The following is a 23,752-nucleotide window of genomic DNA, read 5'->3' on the forward strand; positions in this document are numbered from 1 at the left end:
ATTTGGACAATGATTCTACTTCTCAACGTTTATCTGAATTATTTTCAAATCTGTAATTTCAAACTTCTAATGCTTTATTTTTTCCAAATGCAAAATAGCAGACATATCAAAGCAGTTTGGCAATTAAAAAAACTAAAAAGACTCCTTCACAACTGTATAAACATCCTCAAATTTTTTGAGTATCATAAAGAGAAATGTCAGGCTAGAGTCACTGACAAGCCAGTTAAAACATGGGCATTAAACCTCCCCAAGCTCACATTCTAGTTCATACTATCCCATCCTTTCCATCTTCTCACTCACAAGAAAACTCCAGGCAGTAAACAAATACATAGCAACAGGAGTCCTTACTGCAGTGCTAGAGGATAACACGGGTCTTTTGAGAGACAAAGGTTAGTATCTTCTAAGCTTCCCTAAACCATTTTCACTTTTCTATAAATAAAGCTGCTTATCACTGTACTTAAGCTTCAGGAACTTTAATTAGACCAAGAATTCCTCTAATGATTAGATAAAGGCTATTGCAGCTAACAATCTTAAAAATGGTCTTAAAACCAAAAGGATCTTTCCTCCTTTTTCCTCTTTTCATACATCTTACTTGGGAAAATAACCACTGCCAAATGAAAAAAAAAAAAAAAAAAAAAAAAAAAGGCATCCTTTTAAAAGCATTTTTAACATTCTGCTTACTAAGTGGATAGGAAATAATTATACACCTCAGCTCATCCTGTAAGTAACAACTTTGCCTTGTAGTTAAGGCCTAAAAATCAGATAAGCACTAAACTTCAAAAGAAAATGTATACCAGATAACAGTTTGAAATGCTGGACTCTCCAGATGCTTTAGAGGAGAGAAGCAGACTTCTGAAGTGTCCTGAGCTCAAACTCTACCACGTGCAAGACAAAGATTTACATCTGTAAAAACCTGGAAAGTTAGAGCATTCACTGACAAGAGTTAACTACTTGGTACTCCTAGAATGTTTATTAATGAACTCATGTTTGTTTGACCTTGAAATGTTGGTAGTTTATTGCACTTGCCCAGAGCAGTAGCTGTTTCCAAGGAAGCTGCTCAGCAGCCACGAGATCTGCCAGGAGGACCGGGTGTCACATTCTTACTCATTGTGTTTACTCAATAGCACAGTCCAACTTTCCAGCGACACGAAACTACTGTGATTCAACAGCAACCATTTACTGCTTTGTGAACTTGGCCAGGTGACCAAAGTTACTTTTAAAGTGTGTAATCAATCTGCACATCTATTTAAAACCTGTGCCACAATTAGCACTTAAAAACCACACAGTTTTACGCTATTTGGGTCAAATTAATTTTATTATGCTCCATGATGAATTGCCACCAGTGCAACATCCTATTCACTGTACATTTCAAAAATTCACATACTAAAAATTTCATTTTGATAAATGGAAAATTGAATGATTGAGAAATTCTTACGGATTTCATACGTACAAGTGGCTAGCTGATATTGTCTATGCACACAGAGTGTTGAGATACAAAAGCCTCATGCTAGTTCATTAATTGCTAAGGCTATCTGGACAGTCATTTAACCAGAATATATAAGAGGCCTTCATTACAATGTTTAGCAACAATGCACCAGTATCATGAAATGCTATCTTCTGCTTGGAGTGCAAGTGGCAGAGTGCTGAAGCATGCAGTTATGACTAACTTAACTGCCATCGCAGTCTTTATGCCTGAAATTTATCATGAACAAACACTACTTTAAAGTAAATATTAACCTGGTCACCACAGATCGTGAGTGTACTTTTTGTATGAAGAAGCAGAAAAACCAAAAACTTTCTTTGGTCAGTATCTACAAAACAAAGTTTTATTCAATAATGTAACTTCAGAGCTCCCAAAACCTGGAATAGAAGTTTGATTAATGAATTGTGATGCTTAATTATTAACTATATTACAGAAATTCCAATTCTGGGAACATAACAGCTAAACATATCTAGTAAGTAGCATGTTAGGAAAACCTCTAGGTCTCATCTGCTTCATTTTAAAATGCCCTATATGCAATAAAAATAAGGGAGCAGTGCCAGAAGTTATATGAAAGCCATACAAATATTTTCCTTATACACAAGTTGTTAACTCCACTGCCATTAGCTATCCCAGGCTGCACTTGCACTTGATACAAAGCTCAAGCCATTACAACAGCAAAGCTAGCAGGAAGTGTTTCCAGCAGCAGAGGCCAATGAGAAAGTTACCGCAAGAAAGTGAGACCACTTGGCAATTTTTTTCCTCAAGTTATGTGCTTAAATTACTCTTCGAAGGAAGTTAGCATCCTCTGAATAATTTAACTACAACCTTACCTCTCCCACTACTTTTCAGCAACTTTCTTTTCTTCTCATACGACTAAATTAATTTGCTAAAGACTAGGATATAACTGGGTTAGAAATCCAAGCCGTATCATGCAGGTCCAGCCTGTCAAGATCAGGTCAACACTGGGTTTCAGTCAACACAATTCTGATAACTTAAATTTCCTTTGACACTCTGACTACAGTCAAAGACCCAGGACGCTATGCATTAACTACACTCCAAATATGACTTAACTAAACGTTCTGTGTCAGATAACGTGGTTTTTAAAAAGATTTTCTACCTGAAAATTACAGTAAGTACAGTAATTAACTCTGCAGATATTAAATACCCACGTAGCATAGATTAGTATTTCGTAATAGGCAGATGTGCCAATGTTTACTGCACTACAAAGTACACATTATATAAATGTGCAAGCTGTGAAATGAAAATCCCATTTTCTGTCCACTTATTCAAATACTATTCTTGTGAATCAGGTTCTTGATCTTCATCACAACCCTTGGTCTTAAAGCCAACATATGAAGACAGAATACTGCCATAAAATTCAGTACTTATTCGAAGTGTATAATTCTGAGTTAATGACTTTCCAACCTAAAGAATGTAGGACTGGTGCTTCAGCATCTGTTGTGTACCATAATGCAAAGACTGCAAAGTAATACCACTTGTGTTTATTAGTACACCAATGTCCTACAAATTTTACGAAGTAATTAAACACTATTGAAGCAAGCCTTAAATGCAGCCCTTCAGTCTGAAAACCATAAAAAAACTGATTTTAAAAATATATCAAACTGTAGCGATTGCCAGCCTCCAGTACAGCCCCCAGTAATTTAGATGTCTTCATTCTGAAAGTAAGAGCTGGGAAGGAAGAAAAAAAAATAAAAACCAACCAAAAAAAACCCCAAATCCCCAAACAAACAAAAAAAAACCCCAAACCAAAACCAAAACCACCCTCCCCCAAAAAAACCCAAAGAAAAGATGGAACTTCTCTGCATTCAAAGTTGTCTTTACTGCTATGACAATGTAAAGCCACCCTGTTTAACTTCAGATACAGGTCCCTAATTGAAGAATTTAATTACTCCTGCTATTCAACAGCAGTCAGTACTGTTACAGTTAGGGCAAGGTAATTTTCACAACTAGCTGTGCATTTCTGAAGTGCTTTTGTGTTATGTAAAGCATACTGCTAAGATTTGAACTGCAATGTTGTGATGTATTTGAAACCATGCAATAGTATAAACCAGCCTCAACATTCATATAGCATTGCATTTGAAATGAAGGGGCTAAATAAACTAAGAGCTGCATCACTTAAAGAACATAGTGCTATACTAGGTTTTAATAAGAAAATTTAGATACAGAAAAAGTAGGGTATGAAAATAGTGTTTTCCTTCTTGCATTATAACTAAATTACATTAAGGTTTTTGTCAGTCTCACATATTACATTTAAACTCCCTTATTGATGGAATGGAAAGTATTCACATGTACATGATCATCCAGGTGTAAACTTGCACACATTAACAGGGAGTAGCTTTGTCGAGGATTATGACAAACCTTTACAGATTAAATGAGGTATTGCACAGATTAATAAAAAAGCAAAAGGCAACAAAAATATACAGCAAATTGGTAGAACATTTACATGATAATTTTACAGAATCCATAGACAGAAAGTAGTGTTTAGTATATCATTCACCTTAAAAAATATATATATAATAATATATGATCAATCATCCCATTCGTCATCATCCTCAAAGTCTTCTTCATCATCTTCATCCTCATCTTCATCTGTAAGACAAGAAAAGCGAGTCACTTGAATGCACAGAATTACCACGACAAAAGTGTTACTGACTTCTCTCACAACTTTCTGAAAACAGAACAATCAGTTCAAGGTTGTCATGACAATCCATTTGGTAATACTCTATTTTAAGATTGCTAGACATGACATTCAGTTTAGATAGTTACTAGCTGGAAGTTAAATCTAATTTGTTTCTCTTCTCACTTCTTCCCCCAGGTGGGAAAAATGTATCTTGTTTTGTGCTAGGAGAAAAAGAATCAGAAACTCTCGATTAACAGTTACTACTTATTACTCTTTCTTAGAGTAATGTGGCCAGCTTGTTTCAGACTGCACTTTAAACTTCAAGGACAGATTAATTTCTGAAATGTAAGAACTGCCTCCCCAGGTTTTCTACGTAATGGAATTTCTGTTTACTTTACAACAGATTAAAAAAAAATGTTGTGAGCTAAACATCATTGTGGATACTGGAATAACTGGAATATTCTAAGCTGTGTAATACACATCAACTTCAAAATCAATGTTTAACTTTATTCACCCTTCTATTTTTTTATATACATCATACAGTTAAAAAACTGTAGCCTGCTTAACTTAAACTACTTATTTGTTAGGCAAAAGCATTTTCTTTCCCAGGAAAACACTGCATTTAGCTCCCTTCTGGTATTTAATTTATGTAAAGTACCAAGACTGAAGATTATTACATAGGGCAGCAAATCAACAAACTGTACTGCACTTGGTCAAATGCTCTGTAGACTGCATACTCAGTTCTGGTATCAAGGGAAGCTATGGAAGAAGAATATATCAAAGCCTCGATGGAAGAGATGTACCCAGACAGCTGCATTGCAGCTACAGAACTACATTTATTACAAGCTGGTATTTGAGAAATGCAAATCCTCTTGCAGCCCTAATTTTTCCAAGCACTCAAGTTGATTCAGTACTGGTAGGGGACTAGTCAACTAACACTAGATATCCAATCCTTATCCAGTAGGTGGCAGCCAAAGCCCACTGGGAGCTACAGCACAATAGCTGAATCTCTGCCTTCAAGAAACAAAGTGCTAAAAACCTTCCTTCCAAAATATTTTGACAACTTATTTCATCAGACAGCTAGTGGATAAAAATAAGTCAGTTGTAAAAGAAAAAAGAAATCTTTCTTGTAAAAGAAAAAAGAAATATTAACCTAATATTACCTAACGGTAACTTTTAATCCAGGATTCCTGCAAATTACTACACTCCAGTAATTCAAAGCATGAAGGAACCATTCAGAAGCCCCTCCCCAAGGGTATGCTGAGAGCATTCTGTACTGGACTGTATGCTGAAATCCCTGCTTTTCTCCAACAGTATTTTATGATGAATAGAAATGGTAATGCTTGAAAACCTGACACCGTGAGGTCAGAAAAATGCCATCAGACGCACCTGAAGAATGAATGGCTTTGCTCCTTTTCTGCATAACTTCCATTAATGCACCCACAATTCCTGAGGTGGGTGCAGGTGTAGGTGGTGCACTCTCCTGACCATCAGATACCTTGGAAAAAAGGTTAGAATAGAAAGATGCAATTAGCAGAGAGAAACCTCCTTATAAGATTAATGAGTTTATTTTCTGCCAGAAGAAAGTGTAAAACAGCTTGTTCCTTTAGCTCTAACTTCAAAGTCTTTATTTATAAAAAAACCCCAACTTTTTCTTTTTTACCATATAACACAACTATAGTTAGCCATGCTCAAGGTTTAATATCTCAGCTCTGACTATCACAAAGTGAGTGCTCATCTTAAACTCATCCCCTGCAGCTGTTTAGATGACTGTACTGAAGTATTCAGAAGAGCAGCTATCGTTCATAATTCTTGCAAAAGTTCTGTACAGCTGTGATACTGTGGCATCACTGTTTTAGAATTTATGTTTGAAGCTTTACACAAAAGTGAGAAATGAGTTTGAAACAAGGATAACTTCATGTACTAATGCTCATCTACAGGAACTGTGAGTTCTCTGCATTTTGTCAGTACTCCTGCTTAAGTCATCATTTCAGAAACTCTACAATGTACAATCCACCTCAAAGCAGAACCACAATTTACTGTTTACACTGCAGTACTGCAGCCATTTGCAAGTCCCAAAGGGACCTGGATGATAAACAGTTTTTACTCACAGATTTCAGCTGTATACCCTGTCGTATCTGGTCTAGCAGTGCATCTCTTCCTGAGCAGGACACTGGTCGACTGTTCTGTTCTACCTTCTTTAACTGAGCTCCTTCTCTGATTTGATCCAAGAGTGCTGCTTTGTTTCCTGCAGGAACTGGAAGCTGGTGATCAACCTCTGAAGGAAGGCCTGGTGGTGGTGGAGGGCCGGGAGGGGGAGGAGGAGGCGGAGGGGGTGGAGGAACAGATGACCCACTTGCTGGTGGTGGCGGTGGAGGAGGAGGGCCAGACGGTGCAGATGATGAATGCACTGGCGGTGGTGGAGGATACATCCGGTTTGGAGGAGGTGGGGGCACTGTTGCACCAGGTCTAGATGGAGGCGGAGGTGGAGGTGCTGCTGTGGGAGCTCTTGAAGGAGGTGGAGGTGGTGCCCCTCTGCCCCTGGCAGGGGGAGGAGGAGGGCCGGAGCTATGGGGAGGTGGTGGTGGAGGTGGAGGGGGTCCTCCTCTGCACGGTGGTGGTGGAGGTGGAGCTGAAATGAAACAAAGCAACTTCAAATTACCTGCTACTCAAGACCCATGAGTCTTTCAGAGACTAGCAGAAAAAGAAAACAGGCTGTGCCTTGCCTTTTGCAAGGATCTCTGTGCCTGTGCAAATTTCACCAATTCTGGATTAAACTGAATACAGCTGAATAAAAGATATGCCTCTATGGCAAACCAAGCTGTATATAGTTTCTAGGTCTGCTGTGAATTTTGTAAGAGTCAAACACTGCAGGAAGCAAGTCTAATACATAAAAAGACTGATTAAAATTCAAAAGAAACCTGTAAAGTTTTGTTCAGCTAGAAGAGAATGAAAAAGGTTTTAGACAATAAAGTAAAAGACACAATTTCCACTTTATAATCTATCCATTATTTTATTAGGTAGCTACAAAAGCAAATATTTTTTGAAGCAGTATCTTCTAGTAACAAAAAAACCCCTACTAATGCATTTCAATGCAGCATAAGCTGAGTCTTAGTCCCTTTTACTGAAAATTACTTCCAACAATATCTTTATGGCAGGGACTATAGAAAGGAAACAACTTCAGAGCTACACATAGGATCATTTCTCTGTGAAGTGGCCTTGAAATGTACTTGCTTTGATAATGGTATTTTAAATAGCACTGTTTCATTTCCTCTTTCATTAGGCATCTAATGACTTATGGTACTTTAGGTCATGTGGTTGTTACATGTAACTACTTAATAATCCAGGTGCTGTCATATAACTAAGAAAATTCACATTTTATATCATATGCTTTTATAACAGAAAGGGTGTTACACTGAAGAAGATACTTTTTTACTCTTCTATTATCCCCTTCATTTTACTTGCAGAGAAAGCAGGCTGGCTACACTGGAATAGAGAGGGAACATCCCTAAAAATGGGATTTTGAGGAAGCAGGAGACACTAGCACCTCAGTGCCTCCATCCCTGCTCATCTTTAAAGAAAGATATTGCTTCTAAAATCACGTGCTATGTTCTAAAGTTCCACAAACTGCTCTGTTTTTTTCTATCCCTTCATAAGAAGAATCATCTCCTTATTCACAAGGAGAATCATCTCAAACTTCATCTATTTTCCAAGAGACATACTGCCAACATTCTTGATTTTAAAAACTCCCACCACTTTTTGGCTGGCATGGCTGTAGTTTCCTTTCCGGCCACTGGAGGCCGGTATTATCAAATGTAACAACTCGGCAAGCGCTACAGACAGTTGGGTTTTTTGCATTACTGAGAAGATATTCAATACTGTCGTGCCCCAAAGTCTGTACTGTCTGTAGATTTTAAAAACAAAGCTTAAGTTTTCCTGCGGGGAAGGGGTTTATTTGCATCATATCTAGAGAGATATTCCACGTCCAATCCATGGAAACAGAGTTCAGCCTGTCTGCACTCAACTGAAGTGCAATGAAGGAGGAGCAGCAGAGGAAGGGAGCATCATTACCTCATCCTCTCTCCCTTCCCCCTCAAACAGATGGTACAAGCAAAGCAAGCAAATAATTTGGTTTTTTATAAATGCACATTAATCTGTGCAGTATATTAACAAAAAAGTTTGTACAATCTTTTATTGATAGTACTGTCACCAAAAAAAACCAACCACCAGTACCAGAACTAGGGAAAGGGTAGGGGAAACAGGATCTCAGAAGAATGACTTGCCTGCAACTCTCTAGTCAGCAGCCTAGCAGAAATGTAAGCACAGAAATTCTTGCAATAAACACAAAAATATGTTTCAGTTGAGAAAGAACACTTCAAACAGCAGTCAAGCCTACACATTAAATAACATAATTGTGGATAAGTGCACTGAAATACTGCAGTATTTTATCTACCTCTATCAAAAAGCGCAGAGGTAGATTATCATCATGCATGTCAAAGAAGAGGCAGTTTTCCTTTTAATTGCATACATGCAAGTGGCCATAATGTGAAGTTAACACATATGAAATAGAAAAATAGGCATTTTTTAAAGATTTTAAGCTAGTCATAAGACTCCAAGGCAAGTATTCTCAATCCAATTTTATGGTTAGCAGTCTGGGATCAACAACTCTGTAAACATTTATAGAGTTAATATTATATAAAGAAGCTGAGAGATTTACTACGGAGAAAAAAATCAAAATTGAAGTTTTGTTTGCAATTCAACTAAGAAGTTTGACTGCAATACTAAAAATTATAGTCAAACAGATGCAGACTAAGGTTTCTCATCTAGGAAAGAAATCACACAACAGCATGAATACTTTGAAGCATATGCTTAGATGCCAGCTCAAATACATACCGCTCCACCGTGGGGGACCTAAGGAATAAATGTAACAAGTCATTGTATCCTGAATCTGTATCTCTTCAGTCTATTGAGCAATTTACTCACTGGTTTCAAACTGCTATAATTTCAATGGTATCTACATTAGATTTCTCTTGAGAAGTATTCTAAGCAAATTTTTGAAAGTTTGACACTAGCAGTGTAACGTAACACTGACTTGCTGTGTTCCACTAGATAATGCATTGGCTGAGATCATATTTAAAGGTTAGGCAGGCAACAGCTTATTTGAGAATTTTCCTGCAGCAAAAGCATGCTCAAAACTAGTATTTTTAACTTTAAATTAGGAAAAAAAAACCCTTTAAAAAATAATACAGGATTTTCAAGTCTGAACTGTTGCAAGGCCCACTACATAGTCCTGCCAGGGTAAATGGGCACCACACATACAACCTGCCAGCCAGGTAACTACTGCTATAGCTGACAACAGCATTATGGTGTCCAAGATTTTAATTTATTTGTAAGATTGAAATTACAAATAAATATGTAACATATACATTCTGAAAAATCTATATCAAACATACTGTGTAGCTTTGCAGTCAGACTAAGTGCTACGAGAAATTACTTAACTGACATAAATACCCTTATTCCTGAGGGACAAGTACTCTCATGGGTGATGCATGAACATTTTTACATAGTGTATAGTGTAAGGAAACATGAAATCCAGTGCAACTGCAGTGACATGAAGTCCAGAGAAGAGGATCAAAAACTGCTCACCATCAACAGTTTCTACTTTAATCCATAAGGCAAAAAATGCCCTGCTAATTTTTATGTGGAAATAAGAGGAATCCCACCTTGTCTGCGCAGTTCATTTTTAACAGCTTCCACACCTCCTGTTTTTTCAATGAAATCATATATGACCTTTGAAGTTTCTTTGTCTTTTAGTTGAGCCTCTGAAATTCCACATAGATCAAACAGATTTTTCAGTTCTGGGTCTAAGTTGTTCACCTGCAAGTCAGATACATTAGTTTTAAGTAACTTGAAATGTGAGGATATTTTTAAAATATCATTTGTATTGGGGGGGGAAAAAAACCCACAAACCACAGAGCTGAATAGCAAAGCCAAGTACATGCCTCTGGGTTTTTGACTTTTCAAGTCAAAAAGTACTATTGTAGGAGACGTAAGTACCCTGCACAAAAACCAAAGTTTTGTATCTTTTCCCTCTTAGTCCCAGATCCCTCCTACTCCCTTCTACTTGAACATCTGTTTACATCGCATTATAAATCACAATTTATAACTACTTTGATGTACAGTTAACTGTTGATTTAATGCCAATCTTTATAATTTACATTAAAAATCTCTAAAGTTTAATCACTCAGTGTCTTGAATAAACTTATTCAATTACTTACATCAAAACCTGTGTTTGGATCCCAACCAACATGTCCAATGTGTCTAAAAAAGCAGAAAAGCCCATTTAATCAGCATAAAAAGGACCTTGTTAGCCAAAATAACAGGAAACCAAGATAACTGGAGATTACTACCAGCTTCTACCTCCAGTCTCATTGAGACATTAAGCAATTCTTACTCCTTAATGCCTCACTTGAGAATGGAATAGTAAAACATCCTTTACTCCTGCTTTTTGTCTTGTGTCCAGAAGACCAAGGGGAGAATTCATTTCTCCCCTTAGGTTATGGTCTGTAGCAAAACATGAAGGCTCCATGCACCCTGTGATGCATACAGACAATGATGGAAGGACTGCACAGAGATCAATGATAAGTTTAGCCTTTATACAGCAACTGGACTTTGAGCTACTGTCAGTCTTCAGTGCTATGTAGCTGGAAAATCTCCTCCTCCCTGTCATCACTGTATGTTCTCTTATCACCTTTCTCCCACTCACTTCTTTCAAAGAGAAGTCTGGACTGTTTTCAATTGCCATGTTGTGTGGCAAATAAGGTATTACTTTATGTGATGCTATAATCAACTAAAAAGGCAGACCAGTTTTGTGCCCCTCCAAGTTACTTCATGCTACTGCTACTGGAAGACAGAAACATAATGTTACCAGAACTCCACATTTTGTGTTTCTTTTTGTCTACGGTTCTGTGTAACCGAAGGCATTAAATATCAATCAATAGATAAAATTTTTAATCTATTGATAAACAGTGACTGTTGGTCTTCACCAGCATCACAGCCCAAGTTATATACCAGTTATAAGTTATCCTACTGGCATATTTGCCTAACAATAGCAAATGCCAGTTTCCGTATGTCTGTACAAACCCAGCAATTACAGTATCTTACATAGTAAGATGACACAGTCGCACTCATCAGGAAAATTAAGTAGACCTTTAACCAAACAAAACAAAGTTTTAATAGACTTCTTTTGGAAAGGTTCACTATTTCCAGCTTAACATTACATTTAATGATATCGGAACCTATCTTTTGTTTGAACTTCATTAAATATTTTATCACCTTACTCTCAGCTTTTCTACATCAGAACCTGATAGACATCATAAACAAAGCCTCAAAGTCATTTTATATCTATGCTGCTGCACAACTCCCTCCACAAATTCCTAACAGAGGTATGACACACCAATGCAAATTTTGGCCATGAATGCTGAAGTCGGCATCAGTAGAGCCACAAGAGTGACCAGCTACCAAGCACTCCTCACTCTTTGTTTCACTTTTCTTTCTTTTTCTGTATTTTTCAGTTTAAGTGACACTAACAGATGCAGCACTTCACTGATACTCAGATCAGTAGCAACAAGGTTGATGCCTGAATTGTCCAAGCACAGTCTGGATGGAGAAGTGTTTTAGCCTGCCTCCTGTTCTGTCCTTCTGTCCACTATCCCATTCTACAGAGCACTCTCTCAAAACACTGTGCAGTAACATTACTGTAACTGTAATGTCAGCATTACTTCTACAAAGTTTTATTCTGGGAAAGTACATCAGTCCAAGTGATGCAATATAATGGTTCAAAAGAACAAGACATAGACTTGGCATGTAAACCTCACACTGGTTTTCTAATGCTTCACAGAAACCAATCTTTCCTGTAATTAACTCAAGCTCTTTAAATTGCTGTTGCTTTAGCAAATAAAGTACGCTTATTTTAAAAGGCAGAAGATTATGACATCAATTATTTTTCAGGAATACAACAATTAGTTCAGTAAAGTGACCAAAACCAAGTTTCATGAAAGTGAAGTTTAAAATGATATATCATTACTCCAAAAGATTAAAGATACATATGAAATGACATTAGGAAAAATCCAACCCATTCCTCAAAGATGTATACATGCATGCTGTACTTCCATCACAAGATACGGGTCCTAGACCACACATCAGAATAAGCTTGTAAACCGAAAGCCAAAGATAAAAATATGGCAAGTTATTTCTGCTGTTATGACAAGTCAGGATCTGCATGTGCATTCTGCATGACAAAACACAGCTAAAGCAAGCACAGCTGTAAGAATAACAGTGTTAGAGTTGACCATTGAGGCTGAATATGAGTCTCCACTGAGCTGACAACTTCAATATGGCATCTCTATGCAGCTAAATTGTTTCCTAAATTAATTTTGGATAGCAAGTTACTTTTTGTTTACAGCTGCAGTAAACTCCTCACCTGGGTATAAGCTAACCTGCTTTTAAACACCACTCCAGCTAGCATTCGCTGCAGTTCAGGTTACGCAGAACAGTCACGCATTCAAGCCTTGAGCATTTGCAATGTAATTGACACCAAAAAAAAACAAGACCAAAAGCCAAAACTCCCCTAAAGAAGAAAAAATCCATCAATCAAAAACCCAACTCAAACTCAGAGAAGTACTTACTGAAAATTAGATGGTGTTCCAATATCTGCCTTTGTCAATCTTCTCTTTTTAGTTTTTCCTTTCTTCTTTTCTTTGGTATATGAAATATTGTTGACTTGTGGAGTATAAAATCTGTTAGTTGTAATTTCTGGGTTTTTGATATCAACAGTTGCCATTGGTAGATTTGGGCCTGTGAAGGTAAAGTACAGGATTTTTACTATTGTGTTTCAACAAAGCCATATTTAATCTACAAACTTTGGGAGGTTTTTCTAAGCTGTAGAGTACTTGAAATGGAGTCATAGATCTACAAACATGCATCCAGCTGTTTTCAAGATGTCAGATGCAGAAACTAAGTTATCTGATGAAGAAAAGTGTTGCTAGAATAGAGCAACAGAAAAATTTTCTAAACTAGAATTTTTTTTTTTGCCATCTGCACAGAATACATGAAATGAGACACACTAAGATACAACACAGCTACAATCCTAGACAAGATCAAAGAAGTGACTTGCATAATCAGTAACATTGAAACACCCAGACAGCCATTACCTGGGCAGCACACTAACCTGACCCTAAAGGAGACAGAACCTTCGCTTAATAAGCCCCAAGTGAAAGTGCCTTCTGCCATCACATACAGAAACTGAACATCACAACAGCTTCAGAATGCTGCGCTGGACACAGTACTGCCTTCAAATATAGGCCAATATCTACAGAACTATTTAGGATTTCTTATGTCTTACTCTTTGACAGGTTTTCAAAATAATGAAGTCCCAGAAAAGAAACAGCTTGAAGAGATAGTAAAAAAAGCACCAGAAATACAATTCATAATCAGCATGCTTAATTTATGTTCCCAAACCTTGTTCATTATAAACAATTCTGAATTATTACTCTAGTTATTTAAGATGCATATGAATGATACTCCTGCCAATTTCAGCATTTTAATATTACGTTATTTATGCAGTACTAGCAAATAAACATACCTAGCACATGTTCCACTCAGGTTTTTTAGCTTTGACAGAAGATAACTCTTAACATAAGCAACTAAAAGCAGTATTTAAATACTAAGAGATAATTATGCATTTATCATATACATTGAGGGCAGAGCAGAATCACAGAATATTCAGAGTTGGAAGGAACCCACAAGGATCATTGAGTCCAACTCTTAAATATGTATATGTACACATAGGCATATTTTTAAAGAAATCTGCAAAAAGGGTAAGTAATTTCAGTTTTGGAAGAATGAGATTAAACAGTTAATTTAAGACTAGTTTGGCCAGAAATAGTTTGAAAATGTTCTCTACTTTCCTGTAAGTTAAGACCCAGTGGTTTGAAAATTAACTAAATTAAGACTCATGCATCCAGTCTTATTGGGAAGATGATAAAAAAAGTCTAATTAGACTTCAATAAATCTGAACCTTATTTTGACACTATTTTTTCATAACTGCATTTTGTATGGATAATTCAAAAGCTCTCTAAGCATTTTGAAAGGACCAACAAGCCTTATGATCACAGTCTAAAGTAAAAATCAGAAAGGAGAAGTAAACAATACAATGGATAACATATTTGTAGTTAAATACCTCAGTGGAAAGCATCTACTACTAGCCAGGACAAGAAACATAAACACGACATTGGGCTAGACAAAACTCATCTAAAACATATGACAACTCCTTCATCCCTGTAGGAGTCTTAAGGGACAAGATTTAAAACTGCATTGAAACTGCAGAAAAAAGAATTTCTAAAATGTTTTCTGCTAAGCACAAATGCTTTGATCTAGAAATGTTATGATATAGAAAACTGTCCTTTGAGAATACCACAACATAAACTGACCCCATATCATTATGCAAAACAATTTGCATTGTTAAAATTAGTACTGAATTGACTAATCATCAAATATTATTAAATCAACAAATGAAGTTCAGTAAAATCTTCAGGATGAGTTGAAAACTATAGTTGTAATTTCATTAGGTACAAAACTAAAAACAGTAGGAGTTAATTTTCACTTTAATCACCTATTATATTTTCTCTGTTATATGTTCTGTTTTCACCTATTATATTGATATTTACAGTTTCAATAGCTGTACTTACATTCAAAAAGAAACCGGTACCTTTACAATGCTAGTAAATTTGTCATATTCTTACATGCAAAAAGGTGCATTTTTAAAATCCTGAACTAACCACACATGGTTTTAACCATGTAAAGCAGCAGCCATCTGCAAACTGATGTTTTAATCAGTGGAGCTCAAATCAAGGATTAATAGCCTGATTCCTTGATACTGATAATATTCATACAAGAGGTCACAGTAAACTTAAGGATGAAAATTTTTCTTACCGTCAGGCTTAGACCTTAGATGTCCACGAGGGATAAAAGAATCTTGCAAAGAATTGCACTCTTCTAGAACTGCCATATTTATATCCAGTAAAATTTTTCCCATCATAAGACATGCACCTTCCCCATCAGGTGCAGACAGCTCAATAAGTGAAGATGAGAGAGGCATATAGAGCTCATCATTAGGAAGCACCTGACAGTACAGTGGCGTTAAGCATCCACTGTTATCAACATCTGTGACATCTTCAGAAGGGGCTCCAGAAAATGTTGTACAGAACATTATGAAATGTTAACTCTAGGAAATTCTCTGTATTTTATGTAGAACCTCTCTAGGCATCTGTCCCAGACTACAGACAGCCCTACAAAATATGCAAACTGTTCTAGTTAACAGCTGAAACAAAATTCTGCCACACGGTTCTTCAATATTCTCTCAAAACCTAATACTCTGACAAATCCTTATTTCATCCAGAATTTCACCGAGGTCAGTTCAATCACAATAACTCTTCTTTATTTGCATAAAGAGACCTAGCTATTACACATGAGTAGAACATAAATCCCAGGAAATTACAGACTAATACATTTTACATAACTGTTAATGCCAATTTGAGTTTAATCCTGCAATTCTACAAAAAAAATCTTAAATCCGTATCATTGAAAACGTCACAAAAAAAGACAGCAAGCTTTTTCCATGCAGCTTCAATGTATGCAGAAAATCCAGACTAACAAGCCCCACTAAAACAAAATTCCCCACAGTATTTCAAGCAAGAATCATGTGACTACAGAAATGTGACTGTTCTCGTTTTTCGTTTTAGAGGTAATCATGCATTAATACCCAGCACAAAAAAAAAGCAGGTGTTACATCTTTTTTTCCCCAATAGGATTTCACTGCATATAGAGTAAAACAAAATCTAACTGATACTACAACAGGTATGGGAGGTTTTTTTCCAGTTACACGCTGATAGTACATATCTGTTCTAGTATTAATTCCAAATACTGAAATGCAAAGTCTGTATAGAATATAACCACCTGAGGCCTGTGACTACTGAGGCCATGGCCACACAACTCCTTGCCAGCAGAGAAGTCAGGCATTACAGAATTTGACAGAATCAGAAAAGGCAAATGGACTATGTGGATGTCCCAGGGGAAGTTTATTAAAAAGCAGATATACTGAAATCTTTGAAGTGACTGAGCATAAACCCTATGCCTTCCACAGAACGTTCAGGATAAAGGCATAGGGACAATGACTTCAAGTTTTCACAAACAAATTGTTTGTGTTACAATAGAGACAAAGGCTTAATTTTTTGTGGTAGGTAGTACTACACGGTCACCACTGCTGTTTTAATTCTCATCTGCTCTGCAGACGCTGCTATCAGGGATGAGCAAAACTAGTTAAAACTTTCCGAAAGCTCAGAAAAGCTGGCAAGACAATCACAGATTGTATTATTACAAGTGTTTCAAAACTCACCAACCCAGTCACAGTTGAAGGAATCCACACTAAACTGCCTGGCCTAAACTGATGATTGCCGGAACATTGTCAAAACTTAATGTTTATGAAAAAGAAAAAGCAATTTTTTGAGATGTATGAGGGAGGCCTTATTTGGGTATATAAAAGGTAATCAGTAGTTCCCATAATGCAGGATTAGTTTAGCATTATGTATTTTGGTGACCTACAGGGATGCTTGAATGACTTGGCTAGTACAAATGTTAAGACTACTACTTCAGGCCTTAAGAGGACCTCAGAAGATCAGCTGACTGCACCCTTGCTCAAGCAGCAAACTCACAGTGATATGACCTATGATCTGGATCACAAACAGAAATGACAGGAGAAATCACTTTTTAACTTCAGTGTGAATTCAGAAATCAAAGACACCAAACTTATTCATTGATGTGCATTTTTCACTTGATTTTAGAACAGACGGTAAAAAAATTCTGGATGAAACTGATACATAATTTGACTCCTTCCATTAATTTAATGAGAGGATCTTCTGAGGAACCTTTATCTTCATGCTAGGGAGACATAAGCCTGAAGGCAAATAGATTCGAATAATTCTTCATTCAAAAAAAGTTTAATATTGACAAGCATATGACATACAACCAAATTACTGTGGTTAGCCAGATACACTGAAATTGAAATTTTATGTATGTTCTATGAAATCCATTATCATTATGCCTGCCTTTAAGACAAAAAGACTAACTTTGTGTATAGTGATCCTATACATATATATTCTGGAGACCAAGCAGCAAATGCAAGGTACAAAGATTCTTCTTGGTTTAAGGTGAAGGACCCTCTATCCTATTTGCAACAAAACATGCTCCTCCAAAAACATTCTTTACAAAAGCCAGCTAAGCCACAAATCTTTCAAGCCACAACTAAATACCAAAGAACAGAAACAAAAGAAATAAAGTAACGTGCAGAACAAGAGTTTACTGCTTTTCCCACTACATGACTGTCCTAATCAAGCCTGAAACAAAGCTATACATAACAGTAAATGACAGCAGTAAGAAAAAATAAAATGCAGTGATTCATGCAAAAAGCTTACCATTTGGTGGGTCTCGTCTTTTTTCTGTTGAAAAAGGAAAAAGAGCTATTTAATCATAGGTATCACAGAAAAAATTAATTCTAAATTTTACTTTCTAGTGAAGCTTTCAATGACCTTAACCACAAACTTAGGAATCTATTAATATCCCTAAAGTGTACTTTTGCAGTTGAAAAAAAGCATTACAGAACAATAAAAACCCAATTTTAGATAATAAGCACTGATTTCAAGTGTGTAAACTGAGCAGAAGCATAAGGTAATAGCTACGGAGCTATTTCAGGCATTCCAACTATGAACTAAAGTGAAATATTCAAAGAGCATCTGTTTTAGTACAACCTATTGAAGTAAGTTTTTTTAAGCATTATTCTTTCCAATGTCCACTGAATGAAACTGTTCTTACATTTTTACTTGAAATATAATTAGCACTTTATATTACAGAGTACTGTTCTCCCACAGAAACTAAAATTTAATTACTTTTTGCTGTATGCAAAGAAAACAGGACACAGAGGGGCAAGACACTTTACCTATGTTATCCAACAGGTATAACAACAGGAACAATATGGAAAAGAACTAGAATCTCCTTAGTCCTAATATGATATTTTATTCACAGCACCGCACTTTCACAGACCATGAATAATCTGGCTTGATGATTTAAAATGTAAACATCTCACACCTCAATATTCTCAGCGTATAATGGTAAATTTGCCTTTAAAGGAGATTTCTTTCACTTACTATTAATTCCTACACCCCCAGTACACATTTACACCATTTTTGTATCTAGACCACACTCTTAAGAATTTTGGATTTAGCAGTGCCCATAAAGGTAATCAGTTTATCATGTCACCACATCAAAAACCACATGTACATCCCTCCCTTTAAGATGTGGAGTATCCATAAGCTAACAGGGGCTCCCAAAAGTTCTGTAATAAGAACTTGTAACAGGCATTTCACTTTTCAGCAAGGCCCAGAAAAACTGTTAACTTCTATTTTTCCAGACTCATAAACATAATAAAAGAGAGAAGATGCCTCCACAGATGGTGCTGACCTTGTCCTAGGAATACTTAAAAAACTCAAAAAATATACAATCCTAAGTGTGCAAGGCAAGTCAGCCTCATATGAATCTGCTGATCTTCAGGGAATAAAAGAATCTGTCAGGATCATCAAACTTTCATGGGAAGGAGATCAAAATCCACAGGGAATCAGCTTTTAATGAAAAAGCCCTTCTAAAGACAGACAGTTTATTCTTAGGTCACAGCAGGTAAGTTTCAGACATAGATAGGGAGAACCTCTGTAAGGATGTCTCAGCATAAGGTATCAGGTCTGAGGGGAAGAAAAGAAAAAAGAAAAAAAAAAAGAGAAGAAAAAAAAGGAAAGAGAGAAAAAAAAGGTCTTTTGGACAAATAATGTGCTTTCTCTTCCTAGAATATTCAGTTTAAGAAACCACATCTCATACTGTCTCAAAAACAAGCAAAGAACAAACCACCCAAACTCAACCTTTAGACCATAATTAGAGTTTTATTCAACAATTCAGAGACAGCAAAGAAGAGTGCAGAACTCATTGCAAGTCATCTGGCACAGGATGGGAAGCTGGCAAAAGCAGGAGATATTCCTAGGAAGCACTAAGTGTCTTGTGTCAAATCATGGGAATCCACTGCAATTTTCATTAGAAGAAATAGTTCAAGAGAAAAAAACAGTGGGAAACAGAGTAAGACATTTTAAAGACTTCCTGTAATTTTTTGCTGGACAGATTAATTTGTGGCCCCAGAGAGATCAGATCTCTTCTTATGTGGTTCCTACTGCTGACAAGAAAGTATGAACTCTTGTTCCTGAAGTGCAGATGACCACCCTGTTAAATAGTGGATTTCTCTGTTTTGAAAAATCAAGATGCCTAATGATTGAAAATAGATCAACATCAGCAGATGCTTATGTCCAAAAAACACAGCTCCCTTCCACAAGTGTTCCTGGAAATGAGAATAATCTCTGCTGAGACTTCAATCCAATGCAAGCTGAGCACTTTAGAGATGCCCTTGTCACCCAGGCAGCAAAACCAAAAGTTGTAGACAAAGATGAAAGAAAAAACCGAACCCAAACCAATAAATCCCTGTCCATATTAAGTATGCAGCCTGAAACTTATGAAGTGTCTTATGAAGGGACTCAGGAGCTAAAGCTTGTGGAGGAAAAAGGCAGCTTCAGAGAGGGTTAACAGAGCTTCCACACATGAGCTACAAGCAGTCCATAAAAATTAGTTAAGAAGTCCCCCTACTTTAGAAAGAACTACTTGCAGTTAAGAACAAGTGTCTTTTAGAGCTGAGTGCTCAGCATGCGGAGAAGGCACTTGTGTGTGTGTCCACATATTAACATTTCTTAGGCAAGATAACAAAAAGACAAACTAATGGTATCTATGTGCAAGAATACCCAAAGTGAGACTACTACAGTGATACGCACTGAGAAGAGAAACACTGTTCACCCTGCTTACTGGGGGAACTATTTGGTTTTGGTTTAATAAGTAAATGGAGAGATTATTTAGGTAAATCTACCACAGAAATTAACTAATTATAGTAATTTTTTCCTAACTTAAGGCTAAGAATTTGACTAAAAAAACCCCAAAACCAGAAAAAAACCCACTACCCCCAAAACAAAAACCTCAATCCACACCAGAATTTAGCTAGATGAAAACCAGCATAATATTACAAAGATTAGGAAAACAGATCAAGAATTCTTTCTCTGCCTTTCTCCCTCATTCTGTTCTCTACTCAATATTTTGTACATTTGCAAGCTTTTGTAAATTGTCTACTTGAAGCCAAACTTTCACCTCTCTGGAACTCCAGACACACTTACTCAGGGGTTGTCTGTATACTGGAGTGCATTTCATGCAGAGTGTGGAAGAGCAGAACCCTGTTGCCTTGTCTCTCAGCTGTTAGTATTTTTGTCTACTAGCCTCAGCACCAAGTCATAGCTCTGTGAGTGAGAACTGCTGTTCCTGCTACCTTCCAACAACATAATCTTTCCATAAGACTCCTGGAAAAGTCTCTTAGCAAGCCCTGAATGGTTTAACAGGCAGCTAAATGATCACGTGGAGTACTCATTTGAGCTGAAAGCATCTCAGGTGCACTGCTATGAAATGAAACATATTTTGGAAGGCATGGGACTAAAAATCCCATTAAAATAGAAAAGCAGCAAAACTACCACACTATTACCTTGGTGATTGAGAAGGTAAGATGCATTAGAATATATACACAATGTATATATACCCATTATAAATAATATACAACTTTTATACCATTTGTATTATATATAAATCTATATAAAAATGTTTTATATAAGCATTTATATATAAACAAATAAAAACATAAACACCGAGAACAAATCAGCTTTGATGTGAGCAAGTGCAAAGCCTGTTATCTTAAAAGCACAATTAAACAGTCACAATGACAAATACAGAACTCCATCTGGTGGTTTGACTAAGGAATCTCATGAGTATTTTAAATTCTTGAAGTGTTTTGTTTCGAGGGTTTTTTGTTTGTTTTTGTTTTTAAATAAAGTTGTCTTGAAATTGTAAGTATTTGGGGAGGGGGAGTTGTTTGTTTGTTATGACAATAGATGGAGTAAACTCATCCTGTAACGTGAGCTTGAGCACAGAAACCAAGATATTAGTTCAAAGAGTAAATGAGAAAAATGTATGTGGTCCTATGGAAAAAAAATCTCTATGTGGAAGGAAAACTGTGAACAGGAGGTTTGACTGAACCACTATTTTCAAAAAAAGTTTGCTGTGGCCAATAATATAAACATTCTTCCTCCCAAATCATGTCTGTGCACTGTAGCACTGTGTTTTAGACACATAACAAAACTTCGGGAACAGTAGATGCAAAATTACTTCTACACCATGAATATGAGAAATATTATTAATGATCCCACCTCTCCTCATGAAACCTTATGAACTTATTCTGAGCAGAGGGAATCTTAAAGAAGTCATTTAAGCTCCTGGAACAAGTGCTCTGCTACTGAGTCACCATACCTTAATGAAAGCCAAGTGAATACATACAGATGATGCATGTTCCCAAGAACACTTTGCAAGGATGGCTCTCCCCGACGAGGGCTTCCTCCTTTTACAGTACACTGCATTGTTATTGCAATTGAATTCCAGAATGGACTAAAAAAACACATCCTGTAGCTCGAACACAAGTCCACACTACAGCTTACAGAAAGCCTGAACACATCCATGTGTTCCCAGCCTATGTTTTGTACCACTTTATCCTTCATGGACATATGGCTGTCAGACAGATAAGTTGTTTATGGGCTCCCTGGAAAATGACCAAGACAAGATCTGTAGGAAGCCTGAGCTCCCTTTAAAAGCACTGACCACATTCCCAAGGCATCTTGCAGCTGGCAAAAAGCATGCTGTGCTTCACCGTCCTGAGCTGCTAAGGACAGTATAGGCATATTATGTCTTCCGTTCGTGGCCTGAGCCAAGATCACTAGTTCTGAATAAAAGATATTTCTCTACTAACTGCTGGATCAGTGCCAAACATTCATTCACATGAACTACTGAACATACCAGATGGTAAAATCTTTGTTACAACCCACTCTGGTTGAATTTAAACAAATCAGTTATAAACAGCCCAGAGCTAAAAGAGGGTTTAGTTGAATGTGAAAACAGCTTAGAGAAATATTCTAGTTTTCCCACTGTCATTTTTGTTTCCCCTTGATCTATATTTTCAGTCACCACAACCTTGGGGTCTCAGTTTACATGGAAACTCATAGCACAGAACACCAAGTTTAGTTATTTCAGCAAAATACTAATTTTCGCACAATAGAGAAAGCGGTACATTTAATAGTACAATCAGTTCAAAATATAAATATGGGATACTGCCTCCAGTAGCTTTCAGACATAGCAGTAGCTTTCTGCCTCCCCCCAAGATCAACATAAACAAGCCTAAATTTAAGATTAATTTGAATATTTACCAGATTTTCTCTGCCGTCGTCCAAGTAAATCTGTTACTGTTTTGCGGAATAGTTTAGCTTCTTCTTCATTAGCAAAATTAAGACCAACTTGACAAGTCTGAAAAACATTAATATTCCCCCACCCATCACTAAGAAAATGTTTCAAAGGCTTTCTTAAATGTTGTCTTACACCTTCTAAAGGTGTAACAAGAAAACAGTATCACTGCAAATTTGGAACCAAGTCTTTGTGAAACATTCCATCTTGGGAACATCTGACTACTACTCAAGTTTCTAGAAATCATGGCTAACAGATTTGAACAAAATTTTGTAGCTTGAAATCAAAGGGGGGGAGAGGAAAATTTGTGTTCTAAGAATATACGATACTCCACAAACATCATCTGCAAGTCAAAATGTAATTTCATTAAAGAAAGTTGAAAATAAAGAACCACATTTTATGCTTCTGTACTATGAATTGAATTTTCTAGTTGAGGTACCAAAAAAAATTCCTTTTATAAATAAGCTTAAAAAGCTTCAAGGAGCACAGGTAATATTGTACTTTTATAAATAATTTACAGAATGAATTAATAACCTCAGTTACATTAAAAAAAGGTACTGTTAAAACCAAAGGCATTTTAAAGTAGGTATTCAAAGACATTCAGACTCACATCTCCAGCAAAGGTATGAAAATATCCTCTAGGACTATTATATACAAAGTTATTGTACAGCTCCTGCTCCCACAATAATTTCCCATCCTGAAAAGAAGAAGAAGAAAAAAAAAAAACTGAAAACCTTCAGATGAAATTGCAGAGTTTAACTTCTTTCACAATAGAACCTATTATGAATTGGATGCAGCACGGTGTTAATCATCTTCCTTGCTATTAACTCAAAGAATGAGCTCAATCAAAATCAAAATGCAATAGAGTTTGTGGAAAAGCTGTGAAAGCTTATTCCATTGGGTCAAAGTATTCTGTTGAAATTCCTGGATGTTTTCAAAAACATCCTTCAAATTCTATAATCCTGCAATAGTGATACTGGGAGCAGTAAAAGCAACCAGTCATAGGAAGCTCAGTTGGTTAGAGAATGGTGCTAGTAACACCAAGGTCATGGTTTTGATCCCCATATGGGCCATTCACTTAAGAGTTGCGGGTCTCTCCCAACTCA

The 23,752-nt window shown here is 36.6% G+C and overlaps 1 protein-coding gene and 1 long non-coding RNA gene across 5 annotated transcripts in view; both read right to left on the reverse strand.

The window, feature by feature from the left end:
- Positions 1-23,752, reverse strand: part of LOC135414873 (uncharacterized) — a 377,990-nt gene that overhangs the window by 50,980 nt on the left and 303,258 nt on the right. The gene's annotated exons all lie outside the window — the stretch shown is intronic.
- The window catches only part of WASL (WASP like actin nucleation promoting factor), a 58,159-nt gene that overhangs the window by 7,748 nt on the left and 26,659 nt on the right, over positions 1-23,752 (reverse strand). The window contains exons 3-13 of one of the 4 annotated variants that reach the window (XM_064656149.1): positions 23,257-23,343; positions 22,613-22,709; positions 17,654-17,677; positions 12,812-12,980; positions 10,403-10,445; positions 9,848-10,001; positions 9,018-9,035; positions 6,236-6,756; positions 5,514-5,622; positions 4,002-4,093; positions 1,297-3,172 (exon numbers count right to left, since the gene is read on the reverse strand). In XM_064656149.1, coding sequence (XP_064512219.1) covers positions 4,032-4,093; positions 5,514-5,622; positions 6,236-6,756; positions 9,018-9,035; positions 9,848-10,001; positions 10,403-10,445; positions 12,812-12,980; positions 17,654-17,677; positions 22,613-22,709; positions 23,257-23,343 — 1,284 coding nt within the window. In that variant the 3' untranslated portion in view covers positions 1,297-3,172; positions 4,002-4,031. Of the gene's footprint in view, positions 1-1,296; positions 4,094-5,513; positions 5,623-6,235; positions 6,757-9,017; positions 9,036-9,847; positions 10,002-10,402; positions 10,446-12,811; positions 12,981-17,653; positions 17,678-22,612; positions 22,710-23,256; positions 23,344-23,752 lie in introns of those variants that run through there. The other 3 variants (XM_064656150.1, XM_064656148.1, XM_064656151.1) reach the window with 3 other exon arrangements.

The sequence above is a fragment of the Pseudopipra pipra genome, chromosome 5, assembly GCF_036250125.1.
Source record: "Pseudopipra pipra isolate bDixPip1 chromosome 5, bDixPip1.hap1, whole genome shotgun sequence".
In the NCBI taxonomy this organism is placed as follows: Eukaryota; Metazoa; Chordata; class Aves; order Passeriformes; family Pipridae; genus Pseudopipra; species Pseudopipra pipra.